Below are 24,412 nucleotides of genomic sequence, written 5' to 3'. Positions count from 1 at the left end.
TGAAGTAAGGTAAAGTTTCAGACATATCCACGGCTTGCAGGAACGCACATGGCCAACATTTCCTCTGGTATCCAGCGACATATCTCTGGCTTTTCATTCCACCAATAACACGCGACCACCATTCCTGAGCTGCTGGTCAATGAGCTGCACATGCAGAGCGGAGGACCGAGACTACTTTTTAACAAGGGGTGAATTATTACACGTTCAATCACACTATCATTCACTATCAATGCCGCCGCCTGCTAGACAGAGCGACCTTTCACACCTGCAGGACCTCTGATGACAGCAGACAGATTCCTACTGGATACTGCATGTCTCCAAAGTGCAAAATGAAAACTACATTATCCAAAATGCAACTTTTACAATGACTTACTGATGTAACCACTTGTTTGCAAAGACCTGAGGAATGTAAAATGATTAACCATCAGTCTCAACCTTGGCTTTGTATGCTTCTTTACAGAAAACGTATGACAAGAGAGAGTTGACTGTCTTCTCGTGCAACCAAAACCCTACTGTTCATGCTATTTTCTGACAAACTGCAACTGATATTTTAAAATGAGACCTCCACGGCAGAGCAGACTCAATAATAACGCAATCTACCTGCGTGCCCGAACTCTTTCAGCCCATTTGTTGTTTCGCAATAATGGCTTGGGCGTGAATCGTTAGACGGGCCATTTTTTGTCTCAACTATATTATAATCATTTTGGCATAATTACTGTTCACCAGGTGTGATCACTTACAGGAGGACTGTCTCTGGCGCTGTCACCAAAACTTGACTGGAAGTTAATTATAACCTCCTTTTTTAAGAGAAGCGTTCATTTGTGTGTTTTTCCATCTCCAGCAACACCAACGTGCCGTCCCCCACGAGTCTTATTATGAAAGCCAGACTAAGCTGTTAATTACACCGAGAGAATGACGAACCCTGGATCACGCAGTTCCTCCTCCACTGCATCCCTGATCGAGGGGAAACTTTCAGGATGTTCTCATGAGACTCTAAGGACAGAATGTGCCATCAGCCCCTTGAGGCAAACTGTTGTTTGTGATCTCCACTTGACTTGACAACCTAACTCCTCTGGCTGTCGTCCTGTCGCTCTGATTCTCACTCACGTGTCTTCAGGTTATTATCATATTGAAGCTGCAGGTGAAAATGCTAATTCGTCATAATTTTGGTTGAAATAACTTTAGAATATTTCCTTCAAAGTGTCCTTTCTGCGCGCTGCACTGATGACACCTCCTTTTTTTTTGTTGTTTTGGACACGTTTACGCATGCGCTCCTCCGACGCTTCCGCGAACACCCAGACGTATCGAGCACGCGGGGAGTCTGAGAACTATCACGAGAACACACGCGTGATCCTTGGCCAGGAGATTCCCAGACCCTCCGCGGAGGACTTTATTTATTCGGTTGTCGATTAACGACGCGTAGGCGATTGCAGCCGCAGTCTGGACCAGGTGTTCGCGGCGAGATAACGACGTCACTGCGCTTGAGTTTCACCTACAGCTCCGTGTGCTCGCGTCGCTATTAACATTTAGCTGCATGCACGCGCTATGAAGTATTGCGTAATCCGCTTCAAGAGTTTCCAACAGCCGAAGTGGAACAATTGTTGGACTCACCGGCGGATCCACCGGCGATTATCTGATGGGAAGCCTCCCGGAGCATGCTCTGCGGCTTTTTGGCTGTCATTTTTGGTTCCTGGTTTCCTAAAGAGAAAAAAAAGGCAAACACACGGGAGGAGGAAAAAAAAAAAAAGCTACAAGTTATCAACACGCGGGGTCCGAAAACATGTCATAATGTTGAGTAACAGCGAGCCTCGGTGCTGGTGAGCAGGCAGCCCAGCCTACCTGTCCGTCTCTTCCCCCGGCCGGGCTGTGAGCTCTCTCCCCTCGGCTGTGTCTCGTCCCGCGGTTAGCTCGGCAGTTAGCGGCAGGCAGCCCACGCTGGAAGGAGCGCACCACTGATATCTCTCCGAGTGCTCGCAGGCTAGGCTAGGCTAGGCTAATATGGATTCAATTACCACCGCAAAGCTGCTGTTTCGCATTTACCCTCCCCGTTGCCTCACAGCCACGACGTGTTTTCTAAATTGCAAAATAATAAAATGGATGAAACCCTGACACCCCCCCACCACCACCAAACACACACACCCCTCACCTCAAGTGGTCGATACGAGGCAAACAACCACATGATGAGCACAAAGGTCATTTAATATTCCATACATGTGAAGTTACAGTTCAGCTGCACTGATGCTCACAATGCACATTATACGTTTGCGCATCGTTTTGACAGCTTGTTTAAACTATATTTAATGTTATACATCGATGTTATACACAGAGCAGGCGACTGTCCAGAGGGAGGGGGAGGGATTATCCCCATGTGTCTGCAGGCTCCTGCATGTTGCACAGTCTGATTCAACAAATAAAACTCCCCCCAGAATCATGTCTGCTGGGAATCGACCTCAAAAGCCCAGGATGTGTGATGTGCACTGCAGTTTGTAAGTCTTAAAAGAAAAAAAGAAAAAAAAAAATCACTGCTACGGATTATTATTAATATTATGTCAGAAAAAGACTGACATTGGATTTTAGTGGCCAACACTGACAATCCCACTATCAGTGTCATCGATATTCTTACACAGGCTAAAACTTTTTTTTTTTTTTTTTTTCTCAGTGATCCTTTAAATTTGGTTATTGAACACTGTTGTCATTAGACATAATTGCAAGGGAAGTGGACAGTGTGCGGGAACCTTTCTCCTGTTATTGAACACTACCACTGTGATGTGATAGCGATGATAGAGGCAGGTGATTTTACAGTTTAACAATAAACTTTACTCTCCCAAATGTCATCGGTGCACTGAAGCAATATACTTTACTCGGAATACAATCATAAGAAATTACTCCAAGCATCTTTTTATGTCGTATGCTGTGTAAAAACAAAGTTCTCACCGGCTCACATATGCCACTGTCTGCTGACAGTATCAGCCAGCTGATGTATCAGTAGGGCTCTGCAAAAATTAAGGCCGAAAGCTGCATCAGAAGGTGAGGAGATTACTATTGTTTTCTAATTTATGACTGCACAGCTGATGCTAATATGCTTCGGCAACACTGTACCAAATTCAATCATGCCAAGTCCCTTTAATTGAAATGAGAGAAGGGCAGAACATTTACTAGTTGTAATTAGAGAAGCTTGAACCAGCAAATATCAGGAATATTTCCTGCTAGGGACTTTTTATAAGCATTGTGTTGAGCTTGACCACAGTTGGTTATGGCTTATTATGTCTCCAGATATATTAATCTTACTTTCAAATCTACAGGCCTAAAAAGAACGAAGCCTTGCTAAACGTTTCAAAGCCGGGACTAGAAGAAACCTTTGAGCAAAGTTTCTAAGAATGACCCGCAGGTTACAGGTTTGCATAATAGACACACACGAGGCCCCTCACAGCACACACAGCCACAGCACCCTGTCTGTTTATGTGAATCACATGTTTTTTTAAAAGACATCCTAGAATCCTGCTCTCCAACAGTCAAATTACATGTTCAGAGAGGTTTAAAGTTGGAATGTCACTGTCGGGTTTACTGCGATGTCCAATTGGTTTTACTTAAATTCCTTAAACATCCTGCAGGGCATACAGTGTTCTGCTTTGACATGTGACAAATCTATTATGTAAAAGTGTTATTTCAGAAAGTTTTCCACCTGTTTACAGTAGACAAAAGTAGCTGTAATACTGTACGACTACAGAAAGTTATAAGAAGTTATTATGAAGACAACAGGCTGGGGTAAAAATAGTTCCTATAGATGAACAATTATACGGTAACTAGAGCGGCACTTAGTAGAGCTCGTAGCCACACCAAGCCACAGCAGACCCCTTACTTCAACCAAGCCTAATCCAATATCTAATCAAACATATTTACATCCAGAAAATAAGAAAAACATTCCTGGATTCGTCTCTTTATCTGGATCCACACTGAAAGTAAATCCGGTATATTCTAGGCTGCAGAGACCAAGATCCTCTATCTTTGTTTCATAGAAGTCTGTTCAGTAATTTCTGCTCCCCCACAACAGTCGTGGTTACGGTTACTTTTTCGATGAAAAAACATATCATATGCTTATTTGCAATACTAATCTGCCCAGTCACATATCTAAAAGTGGCTCCACATGGACAAAAATACTACAGTAAAAGGCTCCTACATGAATCTGTGATGGATGAAAATGAAACAATATATTCAGTGATAATATCTGATGTGAAAGGAATCAGAACTTCTACTTGAAATTTCCATTTTTTAGACTATTTCTTCTTTTACTTAAGTAAAGAGTCTGAGTACTAGTTCCACCACTGTTACACTATTTAGAAGTTTTGCGTGTTTCCCATTTCTGTTACATTGTACTTAATGTCTGCTACATATCTGAGGGAAACATTGAACCTTTGATCCAGTAGTTATATGTAATTGACAGATCATGATTTTTTTATACAGAATGTGGACAGCATTTAAAATATGATGGTTTGTTATAGACTAAAATGTGATGTTGTTAAAATCCATTTCGCCTCAACCAACTACAACAGGTAAGTGTTGCTTACATTTTATTGCATATGTAGTAATAATCCAATAATGTTTATATAGCGGCATAACACACTAAGTAGGGCTACTTTCTAAAAAGAGTATTTTTTGTTTTTGACTTTATAATATTTCGCTGGTAATGATAATTTTACGTTTGGGCATTTTCTGTAAGATTAAACTGATTATCTTTAGGTTTGGGACAAATTACAAGAGGTTAAATTTGTGCCTATTTACTCATATTTGTAGAGAAATCCACTTAAATATGAATGAAAATAAATGTCAGACTATTCAAAAATGAAGTTAATCTCTGTTTGCGGCCCACATATTACAACCACGTTTGTGTCATGAAAGAAAAGATGCTTGCAAATTTCTTTCTGGGAGAAGCAATCACATGCTCATGAGAAAGAACACAAGGCTTCTTATGATTTAAAAATAAGCTTTACATTTTGCACATACATCCCTTTATATTCTGGCTAAATGTTATTTTATTGAATCCTGCTTCTTTCATAATTCATATTAACATTCATAATGACACAGTCGCCCAGTAAAGAAAATGCTATTCAGGGTTTACAGTGAGGGAAACAAAACCTCCATCCATCCAGCAACACTGGAATCTTTTACTTTAAATGCAGTTTGATTTAAACTCTTGTAAAGCACGCGGCCTGAGCTGCTTTGCACCGCGAAGAAATTAGACAAGTTATTTTCTTTTTTGATGAGCACTGAAGGCATGCAGAAATTCAGCAGTCAGCCTTATAACGAGTGTTCGCGTTCTGTGTAAGAGCGGCTGTGGGAACAACAAGGGCTTCAGACCAGCCATAAAAATGTGGGATTTACAGCATATATTTGGCAGAAAAACGCCATTACCACTCTGACCCTCTTGGATGAGAAAAAGCAGAACAGCTTCCACTCATACAACCTCGACTCCAGCGAAACATGTAGACTGAGCAGGCTGTGTACGACCAGCACACAGCCTAGTTTAGTTTATGGATTTGTCGAATGAGAGAGGACGGTTTTTTGTTTGTTTGTTTATTTGTTGAACTTTTTTTTTTTTTACACAAGGAGCTTCAACTAAAATGTTTAAGTTTGTTACCGTTGCATGAACCCTGAGCAGCAGAGGGTGTCACTGAAAGTTTGTGCAGAGAACGGGCCGAAACATTTCACTGATGCATTCAAGAACAGACATAACATCAGGACTTTTAAGTTTTGAAGCACTATAAAACAATTGCTACACTTCTGTAATCACAGAGAAGTTTGTTCTAATGAATAAAGAGACATAACAGTAAAATCATCTGGCTTTTCATGAGAATATCATGCTATACTCTGCTATAAAAAGCACAGAAAAATCATACTAGATGTCTATTTTTAATATACAGTATGAAATCGTAGGTAACTGGTGATTTTTTTAGTTGCCTATCAATGTGTCAACGGAAAATAGACTGAATTAAGTCAGGAGGAAACACAGTGGAACACAGGATCGTACCATTTATTTCATGACCACACATACATACGACACAAGGCAACGTAACGACACCCTCTTTCAAACACACTCTAGTACAGATACAGCAACCAAACATACTCTACTCTTAAATTACTCTGCTACGAAAAAAAACAAAAAGCTAAACTAAGTCTTTCAAAATAAATGTTGTGGAGAACATTACTAAAGGTAATGTATGAATAGAAAATTAAAACAAAAAATGTTGTGGACATAAAATAAATAGCTAATATGGACATGAGCAAAACAGTGGTTTGATCCAAGACAGTTCAAGTCATTAAAAAATATTCTGTAGCTCTTTTTTTTCACCTCCGTTTGTTTGTTAATTATTAAAACGCTGAGTGACCTGATTGTGAATGTGCTGTTTGTCTTAAGGAATTCAGAGACATATCGTACGAGGACCATCAGAAAAATGAACATATAAACATGTTGCACTGCTAAAAAGCACAGGTGCAGACCCCATCCCTCTTATCGTATCATTACACTTTAATTTGGCCTTCTTTAAACTAAATATTAAGGCACCAATAGAAACGTTGATTCGTAGATTACAAAAAAGTTTCCTTTAATATGACCTTAGTTTCTTTGGGAAAAGCAGTCCTACCCATAGATTTACCAGATTTTTGCTGCAGCAGAATTGAAACTTTTTAGATTGATTAGGTTAATACATTTCATACTCAGTTCATTGTTTAAATCATTTTAAAACAAATATTCAGTGGCTGCAGCAGCTCAAATGTGAATATTAATAAACATATTAAAGTTAATACCTTTGGACTTTGTGTCAACTTGGAATCGGGAAATGTGTGACAGACATTTGCTTCTGTTTTCTGGCATTTAATGGGTATTTATTTGAGAATTTATGTGATCGTCAAATTAATCTCTAATGACAATGTTTGTTCCTAGCAGGTCTAAATTAGAGAAACATTATGCTGAGAATATCAATTTAAGATACTAAAAACTATGAAACTGAAGTCTCACATGCCATATCGCTCCCTCTCTAACTGCACGGCACCTCGTGGGTGTGTCTGATATCACCGTGTTGGTGTTTTTCACATCACCATTAATGTTGTTCCGGGACCTTTATTAAAACATATGAGACAGATCTAAAACTGGATTTAGAGCAATCTGTTGAGGTTATTTTCTGTTTCTTGTCAGTTTTTCTGTTGATGCCTTTGTTAGGTTTAGGTACCAAAAATGATCGGATCACTGCTGTGTTTAACAAGGCATTAGAGGAAAACCTTACATCTAAGGTTGAAACAGCCTTTTGTTGTAGAAATAAATGGTCTAAGACGACCAATCCTGATGTTTCTAAATCTAAATCTTCATTAAAAAAAAAAAAAAAAAAACACTTGAAAAAATAATCTCCTAGTACCTGTTCTGTAATACATGCAACCCAACGCACTCCAGACTAAAGGTAGCTGTAGTCATCAAGCCTCCCTGTAGTCAAACAGTCTTTGTTGTCCTTTCACAGTAGTGTGGGGCCCTTGGTGGTGTAGTTCATCGCGGGGAAGTGCCGCCCGTCGACGTCCCAGTGGCCGAGCGGCTGGTGCGAGGCCGGCGGGAGGCTGGGGTTCCAGTGGTTCATGTAGCTGGCCATGAGCAGAGTCAGCTCCAGTATCTGAGACGAAAACAGGTGAGACCGGAGCGGGATTAATGGCTTTAACATGATGATGCGGTCGCGTTTCATTTGATTCTGGGGAGCTGGAGGCCCACGGTGGCTCACAAGAAGATGTGAAAACCCGAGAAGCCCGACTGATCTGCGACGAGAATGAAGTTACCTCTCAAAAGCGTCGCTCACGTCAGTAATATGAGTCTGCGTTAAAGCTCCATCGAGGTTTTGCACATAAAATAAGAGAAACAATCTGTTTTCTCCATTAGCTTTCACTTGTGTGTAAAGACAGGTGAATATGTGAGTAAATCAGGGTTCTCTGTTCCCTCTCTTAGCTCTGTTTCTACAACACCTTGAGTACTTAAACGACTGCACACCTCAGCTGCTGACAGTTCAGATCAGGGGTTAGAAACAGATATCCATTAACTTCTAGCCAACTGTTTAGACTTCTCCGCTAGCATACTGACTTAGTTTCATGAACTCTCTCAATTACTTGAGATCCAAGTGACAACCTCGCACGTGGAGGCAAAGCAAATCCTTGGCAATCACTCGGACTGAACGTTTGTGCAGATGTACTCGTTAAAACCCACCTTTGGTTTCGCCATCGCAAAGACCAGCTTCTCTACGCTCTTCTTCCCGACGCCGGGCTCCTTCTGCTGGCTCGTGACCACCATGAAATCATCGCGACAGCCGCCGAAGGTAATCACAGACTGGTAGGAGTACGTGACCAGCGTGTGCTGAAAAAAAAAAAAAAAGCATTGCCAGTGTGAAACGTGCAGTGAATCAGATATAAACAGGGAGCACGTTCTGATTTTTACTGCAGATCCCGAAATAGAGTATGGAATTCATTTGGGAAATCATTTGGGTTTCTTTCTTTTCTAAAGGGGTAAATTGAGTGTGAAGGAGCGTGACATGATTTCCAGCAACTTCTTGTTATTTTTCACTTTGTTTTTCCGCTCCGACTTTCTGAAAGCGCACGAGCGACGCTGCCCACCAGACCAGGAATGAAGTGGGTCAACACGGGCTGCTGAAAATTACAGAGCTCGGGCTAACATCATTTACATGTCAGTCCACTGTCTGTCGGGGTCAAGAATGTCAAATCGGAGGCTTGCCATTTTATTTTCCTGTGGATTTCTGGGTTTTTTGAAACACCACAGAGTAAAAGTCATTCCAGACAAGTGGGTCGACAAATCTCTGCTGCGGCCGAGCCAGCCGAGCGCCGCAGTTGTTACAGGGAATCTCTGGAGCTATGAAATGAAATAAAAGAGACACATTTTCTGAAATCCTTAAATGTTGACACCATTCTTTGTGTCATGTAACGACAGAGATGTAGTGTTGATGGAGGTATTTACTCTTCACTCACCATTGCGTAGTCCAGCACACACAGTCCGTCTTCATTGACTGCCAGCCACACCTGGCTCTGCTCAACAGGAGAGGGCGGGACAGGCTGTGGACGGGGGGAAACAATGACAGGTTGTGTTACAGGAGTAACTCATCATAGTAAACATTATAGCTTCCTGTCTGGGTCTTCTCCGCAGTCGTAAACTGGTCCAGTCTGTGCTTGAAAGGGTGATGGCTGGCTGTGTGTGTGCAAGCCAAATGGAAAGGGGATTTTTAGAAAGGTGTGATTCGTGTCAGGAGAGCATGCTTGCTGTCAATAAGACTGGGTATAACAGACTAAAAGCTGATCTTTTACCTTGGCACTGAAGAGTTTGGCTCCGAACAGGGGCCATTTCCGAGCCACGGTCAGGTATATTCTCACACACTCGGATGCACTGCACCCACGTAGCATAGACCACTTAGTGGCCAGACGCTCAGTAAGATCTCTGAAAGGATCACAGGAATGTAGGTTACAGTTCACAGCAACGAACGAGAGACAAGCACAGCGAGTCTGACCTGGCCTTGCCTGACATGGATCAATTTCATTGATTCATTTATGACAAAGTGCCACTGCTGTTGTTTGTTGGACTATTTTTGCTTCAGGGGGGTATTGCAAAATAGGACATAAAGTTCTGTGTGTCTCTGTTGATTTTTTGTCAAACAGCAGTTTTACCCATTTGTCACTGGACCAAAAACCCCCCACTGAAACCTGCCAACATCCGGCTTTTGCCTTTAATGTGAATGTGTACAATCTGCATTCACTTCTGCGTCAAAAGACATGAATACAAAGCTATTTTTTTGCCCCTTGAAAGGCATGATGCTACGTCATGTCTGGCAGATAAGGCAGCATTTGAATGTTGCTCAGGTAGGGCAGAGTTTGAAAGAGAGACTGAGGGAAAAGCTTTCAACAGAGAACAGAGAGGAGCGACATTTTTTACTCTTTCGCAACTTTGATCATCAGCTATGCAACAAATGATGTAACTAATTCAAGATGTTATCTATTAGGACTTTGAAAAACAAGTTTGAACATCTTCTGGATGTAATCTGATGAAGTAAGAAGTTAACTGACAACTTTAAGCGGGTTTACCAGAGTTTAAAAACCCTGTCTGTACATGGTGACTTCGGTGTAAGACTGGTAACTATTTTACCTGAGCTGCTCTGAGCTGCAGTCGTGTTTGTAGCGTTTTGGGTAGAAGCGCTCTAAGGCCTGCAGGAGGATCAGCTGAGCTTTAGGCTGAGGAGAGCCGGTAGGAGACGAGGCAGCCGGTCGCTCCAAATCACTGTGTTCAACCTGGGAGAACAAAAACAAAATAAGAAGAGTTAAAAAAAAAAAAAAAAAAGCAGTCTTCTTCGTCCAAGAAGTTGTATTTCAGTCTTTACCCACCTGTGCCATGAGGGCAGCCACCTCAAGAGCCAGCTCTTTGTTCACAGGGAAGTGGCCTTGCTGAACCTCGTCATTTACCTGGTACGCCAGCAGGAGGCGCTCACGCTCCGTCTCACCTTTCACCTGAGATCTGAAACACAACCTGTTCATGCAGAAATGAAGAAAAGGGTGTCATTAAACTTGTTTTCCTGGAATTATGTACGCTTCACTTCACTTCAAAGAATAGAAGAAAAAAACATATCACATCACCGTCTTTTATTGTGCGGTTGTTTCATTTCAAAAGGCCTTTTCTTTTCTTCAGACAAATGTTTATGACAACATCACTAAAGGTGATATGTGTGTGTATGTGTTTGTGTTAGACCCAGACGTGACACAAGAGCTCCTACCTGTTCTTGTATGTCAGGCGGACGATCCGTGTCCCCTCGTTTTTCCCAGGATGCAGCTCTTTTAGGGCCTGTTCCCACTTGGAAATGACATCACAGATCTAGCAAAAAAGGGACGCGAGTCAGTCTCCAGTCAGACACGTGGAAGCTTTTACCTTTATTTCTTGTTCTGTCCGAAGGTGGAAGAAGCAGAAAATGTACTGCAGACTGACAGAGTTTAATGTCTCAGATGGAACGGTTTCAGTAACCGAAATGAAAATTAAGTGGAAGCGCCTCTTTTATCATGATTGAGTGGAATTAAATTACAGGGGAAGGCTATGGTTTGGACAGCCGTAATTTGTCAAAAAAAGCCCTTCACTAACCGCAACTGACCTTTTCAGATATTAGGTAACACAAGACAAATTTGAATAAATGCGCCGCAACGGCCTCGGCAGTGTGTAGAGGGCTTCTTCCATCCACACTCGTACCTTGGCAGACGGCTGCAGGCAGTGCTCCAGGTCTTTGCCTGACGGATCATCAGTAAAAAGAGCGAATCCAGACAGCTGAGGCTTCCTCACGCTGATCCTCTGGTTCAGCGTATTCAAGAACTCTTCCACTGTGGTGGAGCCGTCGAAACCCACCACCTACGTGGGAAAACAAGGGGAAACACGTGTCATTCTCGCTGGTGAAAAACAGCAGGAAAAAAAGACACAGCTGATGTTATTTGGGTGTCAGAGCTGCAAGGTCAGTAGCTTTAGATCCTGCAGTGCTTGACCTTCAGTTCTAGTCCCAACTGTGCCACCGAAAGTAACAGCACGAGCAGATTAGAGCTGACTGTACAGCTGGAAGAGGGAGTTAAGACCAAAAACTGATCTCACTGTAAAGGTCACATTGGGTACTTCCCAGTTTCCTTGATCTGCATCTGCATTTCTCTAACTTGTGTCTTTTCCTTGCACCCTAGTCCCTCCCACCTTCCTTCTTGCTTCTTGTATCCATAGCCTAATAAAAACTAATGGGGAAAATAAACGATACAAACGATATCCAGTAATAAAGCTGGTCTGCCTGTAAAAAGACTTGACGTGAAGACTTCCCCGCTTGCAAAAGCACGATAAAGGAGATTTGGGACGGCCTGCAGACAGTGGTCCAGAACAACCTCCAGTTCAAGTGAGGATCGAGGAAATGTCAAATATTGTAGCGGCTATTACTCAATCTGCCTCTAGGTGGCGACATCAACATGTCCTCGCATCAAAAAGGAATAAACTGATGCTGCCTGTACTTTCTCTACCTGGAGGCAGCTCAGGTTCTAAGATATAAAACTGCTCCCTGTTGAGAAAAATCTGCTGCAACAGATAAATGGATTGTAAAACAGTTCTATTTGGTGATTTGCTTCTTAACAGGGGATGGTGTGTTGGCGTCTTTGAGATATGGATATAGAAATGGCAAGATTATAAAGGCAGACACAGCTTGAGTGATAGTGTCTTGCATTATGACCATGTTTACCTGGTAGGTGTTGTTCATGAAGTGAACTGGGATGCTGAATGGCAGTGAATGGTGGTAGGGGTTCCTCAGCAGGATGGAGACGATCTCCATGCGTGAAGGCTTGGCCTCCCGCTCTCCGTTCTGCAGCGTTCGCTCCACAGATCTCTGACAGTACACGGCGTACTTCCCCACCTCACTCCTGTGTGGCAAAATAAGAGACGGAGATGTAAACAAATGGACCCAAAGCTGTTGGTTCCGGTTATATTGATGTTTTTTCTGCCGCCGTGTTTTCTCACCTTGGGTCAGCGTTACGTTGCAGGTACTGCCTGAGGTACCAAAGGAAATGTTGTTGAGGGAGGAACAGAGCCACGCACAGAGACAACAGCTGCCAGCACTACAGGAAGAGGAGGTGAAAGGAGAAAACTTAAAACACATAAATTCACTTTTGCCACTCATGTGCATTTGTTTTGTCGTCACTGTGCGCCGGGCTGACCTGTGTGAGGGAGTAGTTGTGTGGCGTCCGCCGGTTGGTCTGCTTGATGAGCTGACAGTACATCTCGTTCTGCAGCTCCGGGTGGGTCAGGCACACTTGCAGAGCGTTCTGGGCCAGCGAGGTGTGGTAATCGACAGACGGAGACTCGACCAGCACGTTGATGAAGAGCTGACAGGACTGCGGGAGAAGAGAGAGAAAACGACTTCTTAATTCAACTACACTGCCAGCAGGTGGAGGCAAACACACACACACACACACACGCCAGAGACTCCACATTTAGATTCATCTTAAAACAGTTAACTCAATAAAACTCCAGGTGAGGCTGGAAGAAATTGAGAACACAACAAAAGAGGACCTCATGAGGTTGAGTCCGAATGTGTGTGACATTGTTTTCCGAGGTAACCTCCGCTCCCGTCCGCCGGGGCAGCTGAAGACAAAGAGCCAATCTAACAGTTCTCATCAGTCTTGTCAGATTCATTAATAAACTTCAAAGGCATGAAGTAGAGCTTGAAAAGTGTGTCACTTCCATTCACTCGGCTCCCTTTGTGCGTGTTTGGGACTGTTTTTCAAGGCTGGCTGGTCAAAGAGAGCCGATCCATTCAACCTTCAGTCCTGCAGTGTGGTGACTGCGGTGGATGGGGCTGTGAAGCATGAGTCGGGCACGGGGAGGGGGGGCCGCTGGGCGAGCGCTGAGGGCCGCAGAGTTGAAAAGAGAGGAAAAGGATCTGCTGTCTTCCTACAAGGTTGCCACTCTGCTCTGATCCCGTGTCTCCTCCCCCGTACTGTGGCTTCCATATCCATTGCTGCCACTTTCTGAAGGCCCTGACCTCCCATGTCTCCTCTTTAAAAGGGGCTCCTTTCACGCTGGCTGTAAACCCGGGGAACGGTTAGCCTCAATCAGAGCAGATAATCAAGGCCATTATCTCTCTTCCACACTTTTAATGAGCTGGGGCCCTCGTCCCCGAGCCTTTGATCTGGCTCAGAGGCAGAGAGGGAAGAGGAGAGGAGGGCCACCGAGTGCATCCAAGAGTAGGAGGGGATAATGGGAGGCTATGGTCTGGACAAACTGGAGTAGGATGGATGATGCCTCGAACAGACCCTCACAGTGAGCACCAGACAGAAAAGTAAAGAGGAGATGAAAGAAAGAGGAGCAAAGAGGAAGTGGAACAGAACAAAAGAGATGGGAGCGAGAGGGCTGAGAGGCGGAGAGACCGACCTTGAAAAGCTTGAGAGCCTCGGTCTGCAGCGCTTCAGAGGGCAGAGTGGTGAGAGGCGAGCGCAGACCCTCCTTACAGAAGCTCAAGGCCTCGCTCTTCCACAGGGCGCATTCTGGGAAACAACACACACACACACACACACACACAAACCCACGCAAACACGTGTGCGCACAGACAAACATAAAGGATTGAGTTTCAAAGCTGTAGTGACTCGACAGCTGACACGAATTCACACACGCTCCTCCGGTCGTAAACACAGTCTGCAGTGTGGATTAAAGCTGTGGATCAAAATAACATGTAGCATGCTGCTGCGTAAATGAAGCCCGAAGCCTTTCAGACGATTATACATCTACTGCGTATGTCTAAGTGTTTTAAAAATACTGCATCTCCATGGTTGACAAGAAAGAATACAGCATCGAAAAAACACTTATACATCTTATGTAAATGCAAGTATTCTTCCCCTCCAACATATGGACGCTGGATTAAGGAGGTTATGCATTATGTACAGCTGGAGAAGGGATCATCTATGTGCTTCTTTGCCACCTGGCAAACGTTTTTGGACATTTGTGGCATATTTGAAAGCTGGAAAATGTGCAGTGAAGTACACTTTTTCTCCATATGTCGTGCATGCAAAAGAAGATTACAAAAAAGCCAAAAGACAGACGACTGTCAGAGCTCCTAGTGGTGCTTCTTGGCCGTAGGACAGGGGTTTCTCACCTGGATCTCCTTCAGCATCGAGGAGTTTACCGATGAGCTGCTCGTACTCCGTGCCCACTTTGAGGGTGGCGCTGCTGCCCGCTGCCACCTTCAGGTGATACAACCATGTGTCCTGTGTAGACAACAAGCATACTCATCAACCTACAAACACAAATTAATGAACGAAAACTGTTTTGTGACAAAAGTTTTATAAAAAAAGATATTGTCTGTGCCAGTACCTTCTCCTGCTTGGTGCCAATGAGCAGGTATGTAGGACTCTGGTCTCTCGGCTGGACCACCAAGGTGCAGTGGGAGGAGAGGAAACCTCGACTGCCTGTCTCGTAGTCCTCGTCGGAATCACAGGAGCGATCTACTTCCTGTACCGAGGCCTCCCGCATCTGCAGCTGCCCCAGAGGCAACTATGATGACAAAAGAAGGTCAGTAAACAATGAAAAAAAAAAAAAAAAAAAAAAAAAAATGGTGGTAGCTACTATAAGCTCCATACAGATAGATTTAAATGTGTATAATCCAACACACAATGTGTAATTTCTGCTGATAGAGGTCTCTCTTTCAAAACCAAATCAGATGTCAGCTCTGGAGGAGAGAGACGGGTGAAGAGCCAGACCCTCTGGAGGAATAAACAGCTAGATTTAAATGTGATTCTGCTCTTATCCAGGAGAGTTCAGACATTTTAACTTTTTAACTTCTGGGATTTCAAACTGGATTCATCTTTAACTTTATTTTATCAGCAGCAATGATCCGCAGAGTTGACCACCACTGTCGGGTGTTTATGTTCTGTAAGGTTGCCCGTCAAATGGAGCTGGATGGGAAATGTACTTTACTTCATGAATGTAACATTACAGAGAGGGGAACAGAAGAAAAGGAGCCGCAGTCTTTGGTGAGTGTGCTCGCTAGTTTACAGCTAATTTATGGTGAGGTAATCCGGCTGTTTTGGGGAAATAAGAAACTGGAATAAACACAAATGAACAAATGAATGAACACTCAACATTGTTGAAAACACTTGGGATAATGTGAGTACACGTCTCTCAAAATATATGACAAAGCTCCCGCTGAATTCTTACATCTCGTGTCTTCAAACAAACACATTGTATTGGCATAATTACACCTTTTCCCTTCTTCTTTCTTCTTTCTAAACAACACTTGTAAGCACCTACTTGTCAAAAGCCTGTTATTTCGTACAGATTAAGACAACCAGTAAAAAGCCAAACCTTTTTTGGAGGCAGGTGTTAATAATCACTGACAAAAGGGCTAAATTAAATGCAGACGAGGAGAAAAAATAAAAAGAGGGGCTAGTTTTCCAAACCTTGTCTTCCTGATTGCGATAGTAGTAGAAGGATTTTCCGACCAAAGAACACCACACCAGCTTCGAGTGTCCGTGTTTGACCTGAAACAAGATGAAAAGGATGAGTAGAAGTGTCGGGACTATGTGGCCGTTCAAAACAAATAAAAGTACACTGTACATTTTTTTTTCTGTATTCTTTGAAACTCAGACCAAAGACGTTTTCATAAAGCTTGACAGATGTTTGTCAGGGAATTTCTACATCTGACCAGCAGATGTCCCAGGAGTGTGGAGGCGGGCTGTGCAAAATCATCTTGAAGAGCAACGTCAGGAAATTCAAGTGGCAGTTTGAACATCAGTGCTGTTTTCCTTTTTGGTTTTCAAGGCAAAGTGGCATCTGAGTTGCTGCAATTCCTGCATCCAACTTCACTTAAACCAGGAATGCAGCTGCACGTGATAATTACACAACACAGTTTCGGAATTTGAATGGAGCAATGATGTCACTGGAGGACGGCGTCAACATGAAGCCAGCTGTGCACCCCTCGGGGGGGCTGCTGGGGGTTAAACTGCGCCGAGAAGCAGAATAGCCCCCGTCTGAACCGAGATCACGTCATAACCCGGAGATCAAAGACAGCTCTCAGGGAGGGATTTGGGGGGTTTGGTGAGAGGATGTGGGCTCCATCAACTCAGCTTGAGGCTGTCAGTCATCTGTCAGAGACCCGTCACAGACCCCAGTCAGATGTGCGAGTGTCTTCACCAACAGACAGACTTTTGGTTCAGGAAAGACAGAAGAAAAAAAAAAGGAGGGAGAGGAGGGGAGGAAGAAATCTCAAGCATTCCAGCTGCTCGGGCCGTATAGCCGTGTCCAAACGTGCTCAGTCTAAACCTTCCCCACCCCGGTGACAGACGCTTCTATATCTGTCTGAAAGAGCACGTTCAGCCGGAAAATGAGTTATTTCTGGCATCCGCTTCATGGAGGCAGCCCGGTTAACCCATACCTCTTGCAAATATGCAATGAAAGTGAGGCAGGGAATTAGGGATTAGTAATAAATAAATCTAAATTCTTCACCAAGAATTCCATGCCAGATAAAATCCTAATAAAATAGAACACATTAGGTCAGTCAATACAACAAAAGGTAAATAAAAAGTTTCATTAGTCATACATGTCTGAATTTGTGAGATGTCAGATGCTATCAGTTAACAAAGCATTTAATTGTTTGTTAACAGTGAAATCAATATAACAAAATAAAGTTTAACTATAAATGTACCATTTATTAATGATGATTATTACCACATCTATTACACTACCATTAAATAATAACTAAGGAGGCTTTTTTGTTTTTGACAACTTAATAGTATTAATATTTTAAATTATACAGAAATGTCTTGTTAAGGGATTGATAAAAAAAGTATTAATACCACTTTTATGTCTATGGAGAGCAGCCATTAGCTTAGCTTGGCTTAGCTTAGCATAAAGATTGTTAACATAGTGAAACAGCTGGCAGAGGAAGACAAGCTCAGAAATTACCACAAAATATCCCTTTTGTTTAATTTGTTTAACCAAACAAAATGTAATAAAAAAAATGTTGCATGCTTAGTGAGTGCCTGTGGAATATAATCATCTCCTAGCAGTAGTCCATAACAAGCTTAAAGACATTAGAGAATATTTATCTCATCTCATGCACTCCAAGTAAGATAACACGACTTCTATCTCCTCACCTTCGTGAGCCAGCCTCTCACGGTGGGCTTGGCGGAGGTCTCAACTGTAACCGGGCCGCTGGCCTGGACTTTGAGAATGTTCTGCAGAACCCTGATCCACTCCTCCAGGATGTTGGGTGAATCGGCGGTCAGATAGAAGGTCTTCTTCTCTGTAATCAACTGATTAGACGAAAAAGGGGAAAAATATGGGAAAAATGCTGAGCCAAGTCGGCTGAGATAGCATCATCGTGTCAGGCGAGATCAGAATCAGCTTGCGAAGCAGCCAGGAAAACATTCCAGGGCCAATACTACAGTATACCTGATGTCACTTTAAGCTGCTTCTCTGGTATGTAGCAATAAAGCTCTACTGTGATGCTGCGCTTTATGTGTGTGTGGCTGCATCTTCCCTCTAAGAACTCTATCTAAGTTTTTCTCCTTTTCGTTCATGCCACAGTCCATTGAAATGTAGATCTATTCAAATTGATCTGTCGTTTCCACTTACTTGAAACGTCTGTGCTCCTTCTCCGCGAACTATCCTGCAGGACGAGTTCAGCTCGATCTGACCCTGAGGTTTCCTGATCACGTCACTCTGAACACACACCAGAACACACACACACACACACACACACACACACACACACACACACACACACACACACACACAAGAATCACCATTTCTGTCCAAAATCATAATTACAAGCTCCATCACAAAGATATGTAGCCGCAGCGCTCATGTTATGTAAATGTTTTTTTAATTTACGCTGACAACTGCTTACGCCTTCAACTGCAGCCATCTCGCACATAAACACGGAAGATTTTGAAATATTCCTGCAATGTTTTTCCGCGCAGATATCAAAACCTTAGAAGGAAGCAGACAGGCTGGCGCACGGCGAGATGCACTCACGGGAGATTTGTAGTAGAGGATCTCTCCATTCCTCAGGATGAACCAGCGACGTTTCCAGGCTTTCACCTGACTGCCCATCTTCAGCAGGTACCCGGACTTCTCCAGCATCTCCTGCAGATGCAAACAACACAGGAATCCTTTAAAATACGACTGACTTGTCATACTGTCTTTAAGTTGTGCCTTGACCGTAGAATAAGGTGGAAAGCAGGACACCACTCACAGGCCCAGTGCTCTCACAGGAGTAAGAGGAGGTTCGCTGGACTTTATGCTCTGGTTCAGAGTAGTCGCTGTCCAGAGAGTAGGCATCAGGAGGAATGGCATAATCACTCTCCGAGCTGATGGAGGACATGGATACACCTTGGAAAACAAGAAAAGATACAACAGAAGTAGTTAAAGGGAGAAAAACAAGCATCTTTTTTGTTTTAGTTACAGGAAGATTTTAGACATGCATGCATGGTTCACTGTAATTTTCCGTCCTCACCTCTCTTGACGGCGCGTGGGCTCCCAGGGACGCTGCTCTTCCTGTCTGGACACAGGATGGAGGTCCGTAAACTGGCCAGGGAGCTGCTGTCGTCCTCAGAGCCCGAGTCTTCGTCAGGCAGAGGTACGCTGCTGATCTGAGTGGCTTTCTGTAACAGGTGACAGAGTACTGTAAGGTGAGACAGCACCTACTGAGATGACATTTCTGCACAGATGAAAATTAACTGAAGGAGCTGCTAAGCATGAATCCAGCTGCATTGTAAACCTTAAACAATCATTTCACTCACCCCTTTCAGTGTGGTGTAGACTGGTACGTTGATATTCTTGTAGATCAACTGGCTGAACGGACCCGCCGCTGGATACTGGGGTAAGTTGGACACTGGGGAACATTAAGGATTAATCAGACTTTACATGTATTTTAGCAGTAGCATACTAATTGCAAATAGTGCTGCATTTGTCGCTTAACATGATACTACAGGAAACATGGTGCAGCAGAAACACAAGAAAAGAAGCGTCATTAAGTCTGTAAGCTACCTCTGTCATGTCCCTTATCCTACACAGCAGCCTATCACCAGAGTAACTGCTAACTGCTGCTAGCTGTTACTGCCATTAGGTACAGTAGCTAGCCCAGCTAGCTGTGCAGCTAGCAGTCTGGAGTGAGAAAACTTCAACAAAACACCCTTATGTTTTAATTAGCAAAAATGATTATTATTAGCTCTTGTTTTGTTATTTCTCGTGTCATTTCTTCTTTTACAGGTCAAACAACACTCCTAGGACAAAAAAAGTTGTGTACACGTTTCTTTTTCAATTCTGGAGATCAATAAACAAAGCCAGGGCCAAAAAAATAAGAAGGTGCCTTGTTTTAACAAGTTTATCGGGACTACATGCTCCTCAACAAAAGTTAAACAACCTTGAACCAAAACAAAATACAACTGTTCCATGGTATTAATTTTTTGCCAGAGATCAAAATGATCCAAGAACAGATTCACCTTAAGGCACAAACATGAGAGGAAGCTGAATAAGTTGAGCAAGCACGACTTAATCCACAACAGCCGCTTGGCAGTCAGCTCCGTGTACCTGGCAGTCAGGATGCTCAGCAGTCAGAGAGCGCTGTCAAACTTAACCGTCTGCATCCTGACAAAATGGACGATGTCGGGAGAGAGAGCACAGCGGTAATTACACCCGGACCACCTCCTTTCATCGCAGCTGATTAAAAAGCAGCATCTCCCTCTGCTCCTCTAAACCTCCCTCCGCCGAGGCTTTTCCTCAGCTCTTTCATAAAACAAAAAAAAAAAAAAGGGGGGGGGGGAGGCGGGGATCTGAACAGCCTTCTCGAAGAGGATCCCACACCTGTGCAGGTGTGTGGAGCCTCGGGCCTGAGGAAGTTACATCAAAAGGCTGCAATGACAGATCCAAACCAACCACACGCCTCCACAGCAGCTTTAGCATCAGCTGAATGACATATCATTTCACAGCACTGACTCGTCTCCTGCGCCACCCGGTCTCATGACGTGCACACACACACACACACACACACACACACACACACACAGGGTTGAAGACTGCCAAAGCAGAAAAGAGATGGTCTTGATTCTGGCTGCGGGGCACTCACCTCGTCCGGCGCCCCTGGCTCCAGGACCGGCCTCCGATACTCTCATTCCCGACTTCGCCACAGCGTAGATTCGACTCTCCTGCAGAGCGTTACAGAGTTACATGAGAAGATTGATACCACACTCATATCTGTATTATAAATATGAAGCCAGCAGCCATTTAGCTTAGCTTGGCAATCAGTATTATTGTCTTTCTCTCGGCAAGAAAGCAAATACGTGTTTTTTCCCAAAATGTCTAACTACTCCTTTAATCTCAAATAGACTGCTGCAACTTGGGCAGTGTCTGAAATAAAAAGATAACAGATCTAACTGAATAGGAAGCGGAAGCATGCAGAATACTGGTCTCTCATACCCATGAAGGGAAGCGGTGCAATGGAGGCGTTGGCGGCTTCAGCACCTCTGGATCCAGCCGCTCCAGCTCCTCTGCGAGTCCCACGAAGGAGACTCCATCCCGCGACGGCGTCTCAGATCCCGACCCCTCCACCACCCCGTCCATGCTGTCAGGGAGCCCGTCGTCGATGTCTGTTTCTTCCACCACCTGCGAGAAGGCCAAGCTGGCAGTGCCAGTGCTCTTGAGGGTGGAGGAAGTGGAAGACGGCGTCATGATGTCTATGTTGACGTTGAGGTGGTGGAGTCTGTCCAGGCTGGGCTGTGGCTGGCTGTAGTGCTTCTTGACCAGCTGGATGCTGTCTCTGGGGGTGAGCGGAGTCCGTACTTTGGGTAACGTCATGCTGGTGCCTGACTGGTGAACTGGCGGATTGGGGAAGGGGTTGTTGGTAGAGGGGGAGCGTGACAGGAGTGGGCTTTTGGGTGTCAATCTGATGATGGACTCTGGGGAGCTTGGTCCATGGGCCATCTCGTAGGCCGAGGATGAGGACGAAGATGAAGAGGACGAGTGGAGGCACTGAGAGCGGAACTTGCTGTTGAGCTCATCGGAGGAGTTGTCTCTGTCGGAGCCCCCCGCAGGACCCTCTGGGCCTACTGGGAGCTCTGGTCCACTAATGGAAACAGGGCTGCCAGGACCCTCCCTGCTCCAGCCCTGAGAGAGAGCATCGTGGGCCACAAGGTCTCCGAGGCAAATCCCCTTACTGGAATGTTCGGGGGTCCTTTTCACATCTGAGGAGACAGATTGATAACATCTGAGAAGGGCTACATACCACAGAGGAACTTATGTTAAAGAAATACACAGAGGTAGTGTATTTTAAGATGTGGAGGAACTAGAATGAGAGCATTTATAACAGATGGGTCAACAGTTGAGAAGTAGGTTTAAAAGTCTGCGGGCAACTTGAATACTTAAATTTCTAAGAATGATAGCTAACAACAGCATTTTGATGATCAGCCAGTCCTGAATTAAAAGAGACGCCCGCTGCTTCCAAAGCTTCCTGCCACCCATCCCAAGATAATATAAATTAAGGGCAGCACACCTGCTGGCGATGTCTTCATATTAGCGGCGGCACCGCGGGGACCAGCCTGTCTCCAGCTGTCATCTTGGGCAGGTGGCGTGCCAGGGCAGCTGGGAGGAAACAGCGGACTGCTGGGCACCAGGTGGGTATCCATTACAGGGGAGGTGGCAGGAGATGCAGGGGATCCGGGTTTCTCTAAGAGAGCTGGAGAGGAAAAGACAACACCCGTCACTTAAACTGCTTCCCACTGGAGCTCTGGGAATATATTCTGACAGACGCACCAGTTCACCACATGTCTACATGACATTTTACTCTACTAACGCTAACAAAACAGTGTTAAATAATGGCTGACAGTAACAAAGGCCAAGTAGGTAAGTGAGTTTAAATCACTAAGTGTGTTTGTAACTTTATTATATAACATAAGAGAGATGGCATTGCTTTGTTTATGTGGATGCAGAGCCCACCGCCACTTCTCTTGGCAGTACAGTTGTCTGAATTCACCTTGTAGTTTGTCCTGCAGCAACATTATCTGTTCCGTCTGATTCAGGTTGGCCAGTTTCAGCTGCTGGTTCTCCTGCTCCATCTGCAACCAAAGCGACCAAACACACAGTTATGGTGGGAAGAGGAAGGAAATGCCATGCCTCTTCAAACTGCAAAATTACTGAGACACATTAGTCTTCATTTATTAAAAGAAGCATGTTTAAATCCTCCTGACTGCTGAACATAATACCTTTAATCATAAGCATCTCTTGTTGCCACACATAATGTCTCCCAGAGGCTCTTACTTACTCACAGTCTTTATTCCTCTACATGTGTGAGCGTACCTCTCTGAGCTTAAAGGTGACCCAGTCTTTAATCTTGGCGGCCTTCTCCTCGATAATCTTCGCCTCCTGGGCTCTGACTAAGATCTGCAATCGGAGGAAAACAGAGGTTGTGGATTATTTCAAACTACATTCTACGGACATTAAGTGGATTATTTTATTTTATCTGATGGCTCCGTCCATACCTGTTTTTCCAGCTGCGTCTCTAATCTCTTTATCGCAGCATCCTTCTCTTGAACCTGGCCGGTCAGGTCCTGATACTTTCTGTACAGCGAGCTCTCCGACTCACTGGTTTGTATGTTCGCGGACTTGAGCTTTTCTTCCATGACATGGATCTGCAATGCATAATTAGAGCGGTGAATGCAGAGGCACGGCCGAAAGACGGCTCAAATTTGCATGCTTCGTTTAGCTTTGATGGGCACCAGACAAAGCTTGAGAGGAAAACACAGAGGATACTTTTTTTTTTTTTGCACAGCACTGATGAGAAAAAGGTTCTCTAAGCCCTTAGGTATTTCTTGTTTTTAAAGAAAGGGTACTGTTAAATTACCACCTACAGAAACACCTGGAGCAGCCAATAATGACAGCAAATCTGAGATTTAACACAAAGGCAAGAGAGGCAGATTATGTGTCATGTACAGTGTGAGGTTTCTCATCCTCCAACCGCACTCTCCTTTTGTTCAGTCCCGTCAAAGGTTAACTGCTACTTAGTGGTTACAAGTCCGACACTTTATGGATCCCAATTTTGGAATTTCTTCTCAATGCTGAGCATGGAATTTCATACAGTTCTTGATCTTGAGAACTCAAAGGACAGAATCTTTCATTTTATAGTCCAGTTTTTAGAGTTTTCTAGAGATTTTAGAGCTTTACAGCCTGTAAAAAAGTGGAAATATCCTTTAACATTTGACAATCTGTGGCCAAGAGGGTGTGAACCGCCCCTCTACCTGTTTCTCGGCACTTTCAGCCCGCTGGTCAGCCTCCGTCACCCTCTGCTCCAGCTCCTGCATCTGGAATTAGAAGGGACAAGAGGTTGCAGTCACTCTGAAAAAACAGGGTCAGCCAAGAGTTTTACATTTTAGTAAAAGAAACAAAACACCTACAGCCCCAGAACAACAGGTTGTGGCAAGACTCATCTCATAACCCTGAACTCATGCCTACATACTGAAGCAGACATGCTTAATCCTTCATAATCACTTCAGCCACAGGGAAGACATTTAAAAAGATGAAAGTAGCGAGAAGTTTTAAAGGAACCAGAGTGTTAGGAGAACACCCCTTATCAAGGCGATCAAGTGCCGAAGAAAGAAAAACAAAATGTCAAAAAAGGATGAGATAAGAAGCAGCAAAAGAAGAGATAATCTTCAGATGCAACTTCAAGCGGAGGGACGTCCGCACACTGCAGGTCCAGCAGAGAGGCCCTCAGAGGCGGATGAACACCTTCCACACTGATACCGCCGGTCAGACAACGGCGATGGAAGAATGCCACGAGTGTGTGCACAGGCTTGCGTCACCCTTTGTGCAAGCACGCATACTCGTGCTTTCAAAGGC

General features: G+C 44.1%; 2 protein-coding genes across 5 annotated transcripts in view; both read right to left on the bottom strand.

The window, feature by feature from the left end:
* Window positions 1–2,400, bottom strand: part of slc25a21 (solute carrier family 25 member 21) — a 95,247-nt gene extending 92,847 nt beyond the window's left edge. Inside the window, exons 1-2 of the mRNA XM_037071524.1 lie at window positions 1,840–2,400; window positions 1,612–1,698 (exon numbers count right to left, since the gene is read on the bottom strand). Of these exons, the coding sequence (XP_036927419.1) occupies window positions 1,612–1,681 (70 nt within the window). The 5' untranslated portion in view covers window positions 1,682–1,698; window positions 1,840–2,400. The remainder of the gene's footprint in view (window positions 1–1,611; window positions 1,699–1,839) is intronic.
* A 3,607-nt stretch (window positions 2,401–6,007) lies between these two features.
* Window positions 6,008–24,412, bottom strand: part of plekhh1 (pleckstrin homology domain containing, family H (with MyTH4 domain) member 1) — a 45,758-nt gene continuing 27,353 nt past the window's right edge. For 3 of the 4 annotated variants that reach the window (XM_037072725.1, XM_037072723.1, XM_037072724.1), the window contains 28 exons: window positions 23,812–23,874; window positions 23,056–23,205; window positions 22,874–22,957; window positions 22,551–22,632; window positions 22,071–22,253; window positions 20,999–21,762; window positions 20,649–20,727; window positions 19,324–19,415; window positions 19,038–19,185; window positions 18,777–18,913; window positions 18,557–18,667; window positions 18,155–18,241; window positions 17,674–17,832; window positions 15,979–16,059; window positions 14,894–15,073; window positions 14,676–14,787; window positions 13,958–14,070; window positions 12,742–12,918; window positions 12,545–12,642; window positions 12,270–12,447; window positions 11,258–11,413; window positions 10,794–10,891; window positions 10,408–10,549; window positions 10,172–10,314; window positions 9,340–9,469; window positions 9,007–9,090; window positions 8,234–8,380; window positions 6,008–7,652 (listed from right to left, as the gene is read on the bottom strand). In XM_037072725.1, coding sequence (XP_036928620.1) covers window positions 7,500–7,652; window positions 8,234–8,380; window positions 9,007–9,090; window positions 9,340–9,469; window positions 10,172–10,314; window positions 10,408–10,549; window positions 10,794–10,891; window positions 11,258–11,413; window positions 12,270–12,447; window positions 12,545–12,642; window positions 12,742–12,918; window positions 13,958–14,070; window positions 14,676–14,787; window positions 14,894–15,073; window positions 15,979–16,059; window positions 17,674–17,832; window positions 18,155–18,241; window positions 18,557–18,667; window positions 18,777–18,913; window positions 19,038–19,185; window positions 19,324–19,415; window positions 20,649–20,727; window positions 20,999–21,762; window positions 22,071–22,253; window positions 22,551–22,632; window positions 22,874–22,957; window positions 23,056–23,205; window positions 23,812–23,874 — 4,131 coding nt within the window. In that variant the 3' untranslated portion in view covers window positions 6,008–7,499. Of the gene's footprint in view, window positions 7,653–8,233; window positions 8,381–8,406; window positions 8,891–9,006; window positions 9,091–9,339; window positions 9,470–10,171; window positions 10,315–10,407; window positions 10,550–10,793; window positions 10,892–11,257; window positions 11,414–12,269; window positions 12,448–12,544; window positions 12,643–12,741; window positions 12,919–13,957; window positions 14,071–14,675; window positions 14,788–14,893; window positions 15,074–15,978; window positions 16,060–17,673; window positions 17,833–18,154; window positions 18,242–18,556; window positions 18,668–18,776; window positions 18,914–19,037; window positions 19,186–19,323; window positions 19,416–20,648; window positions 20,728–20,998; window positions 21,763–22,070; window positions 22,254–22,550; window positions 22,633–22,873; window positions 22,958–23,055; window positions 23,206–23,811; window positions 23,875–24,412 lie in introns of those variants that run through there. The other variant, XM_037072726.1, reaches the window with a different exon arrangement.

This window comes from Acanthopagrus latus, chromosome 16 (assembly GCF_904848185.1).
Source record: "Acanthopagrus latus isolate v.2019 chromosome 16, fAcaLat1.1, whole genome shotgun sequence".
NCBI classification, from domain to species: Eukaryota; Metazoa; Chordata; class Actinopteri; order Spariformes; family Sparidae; genus Acanthopagrus; species Acanthopagrus latus.
Note: the sequence above shows the minus strand (reverse complement) of the source record. Positions and strands in the feature narration are given on the sequence as shown.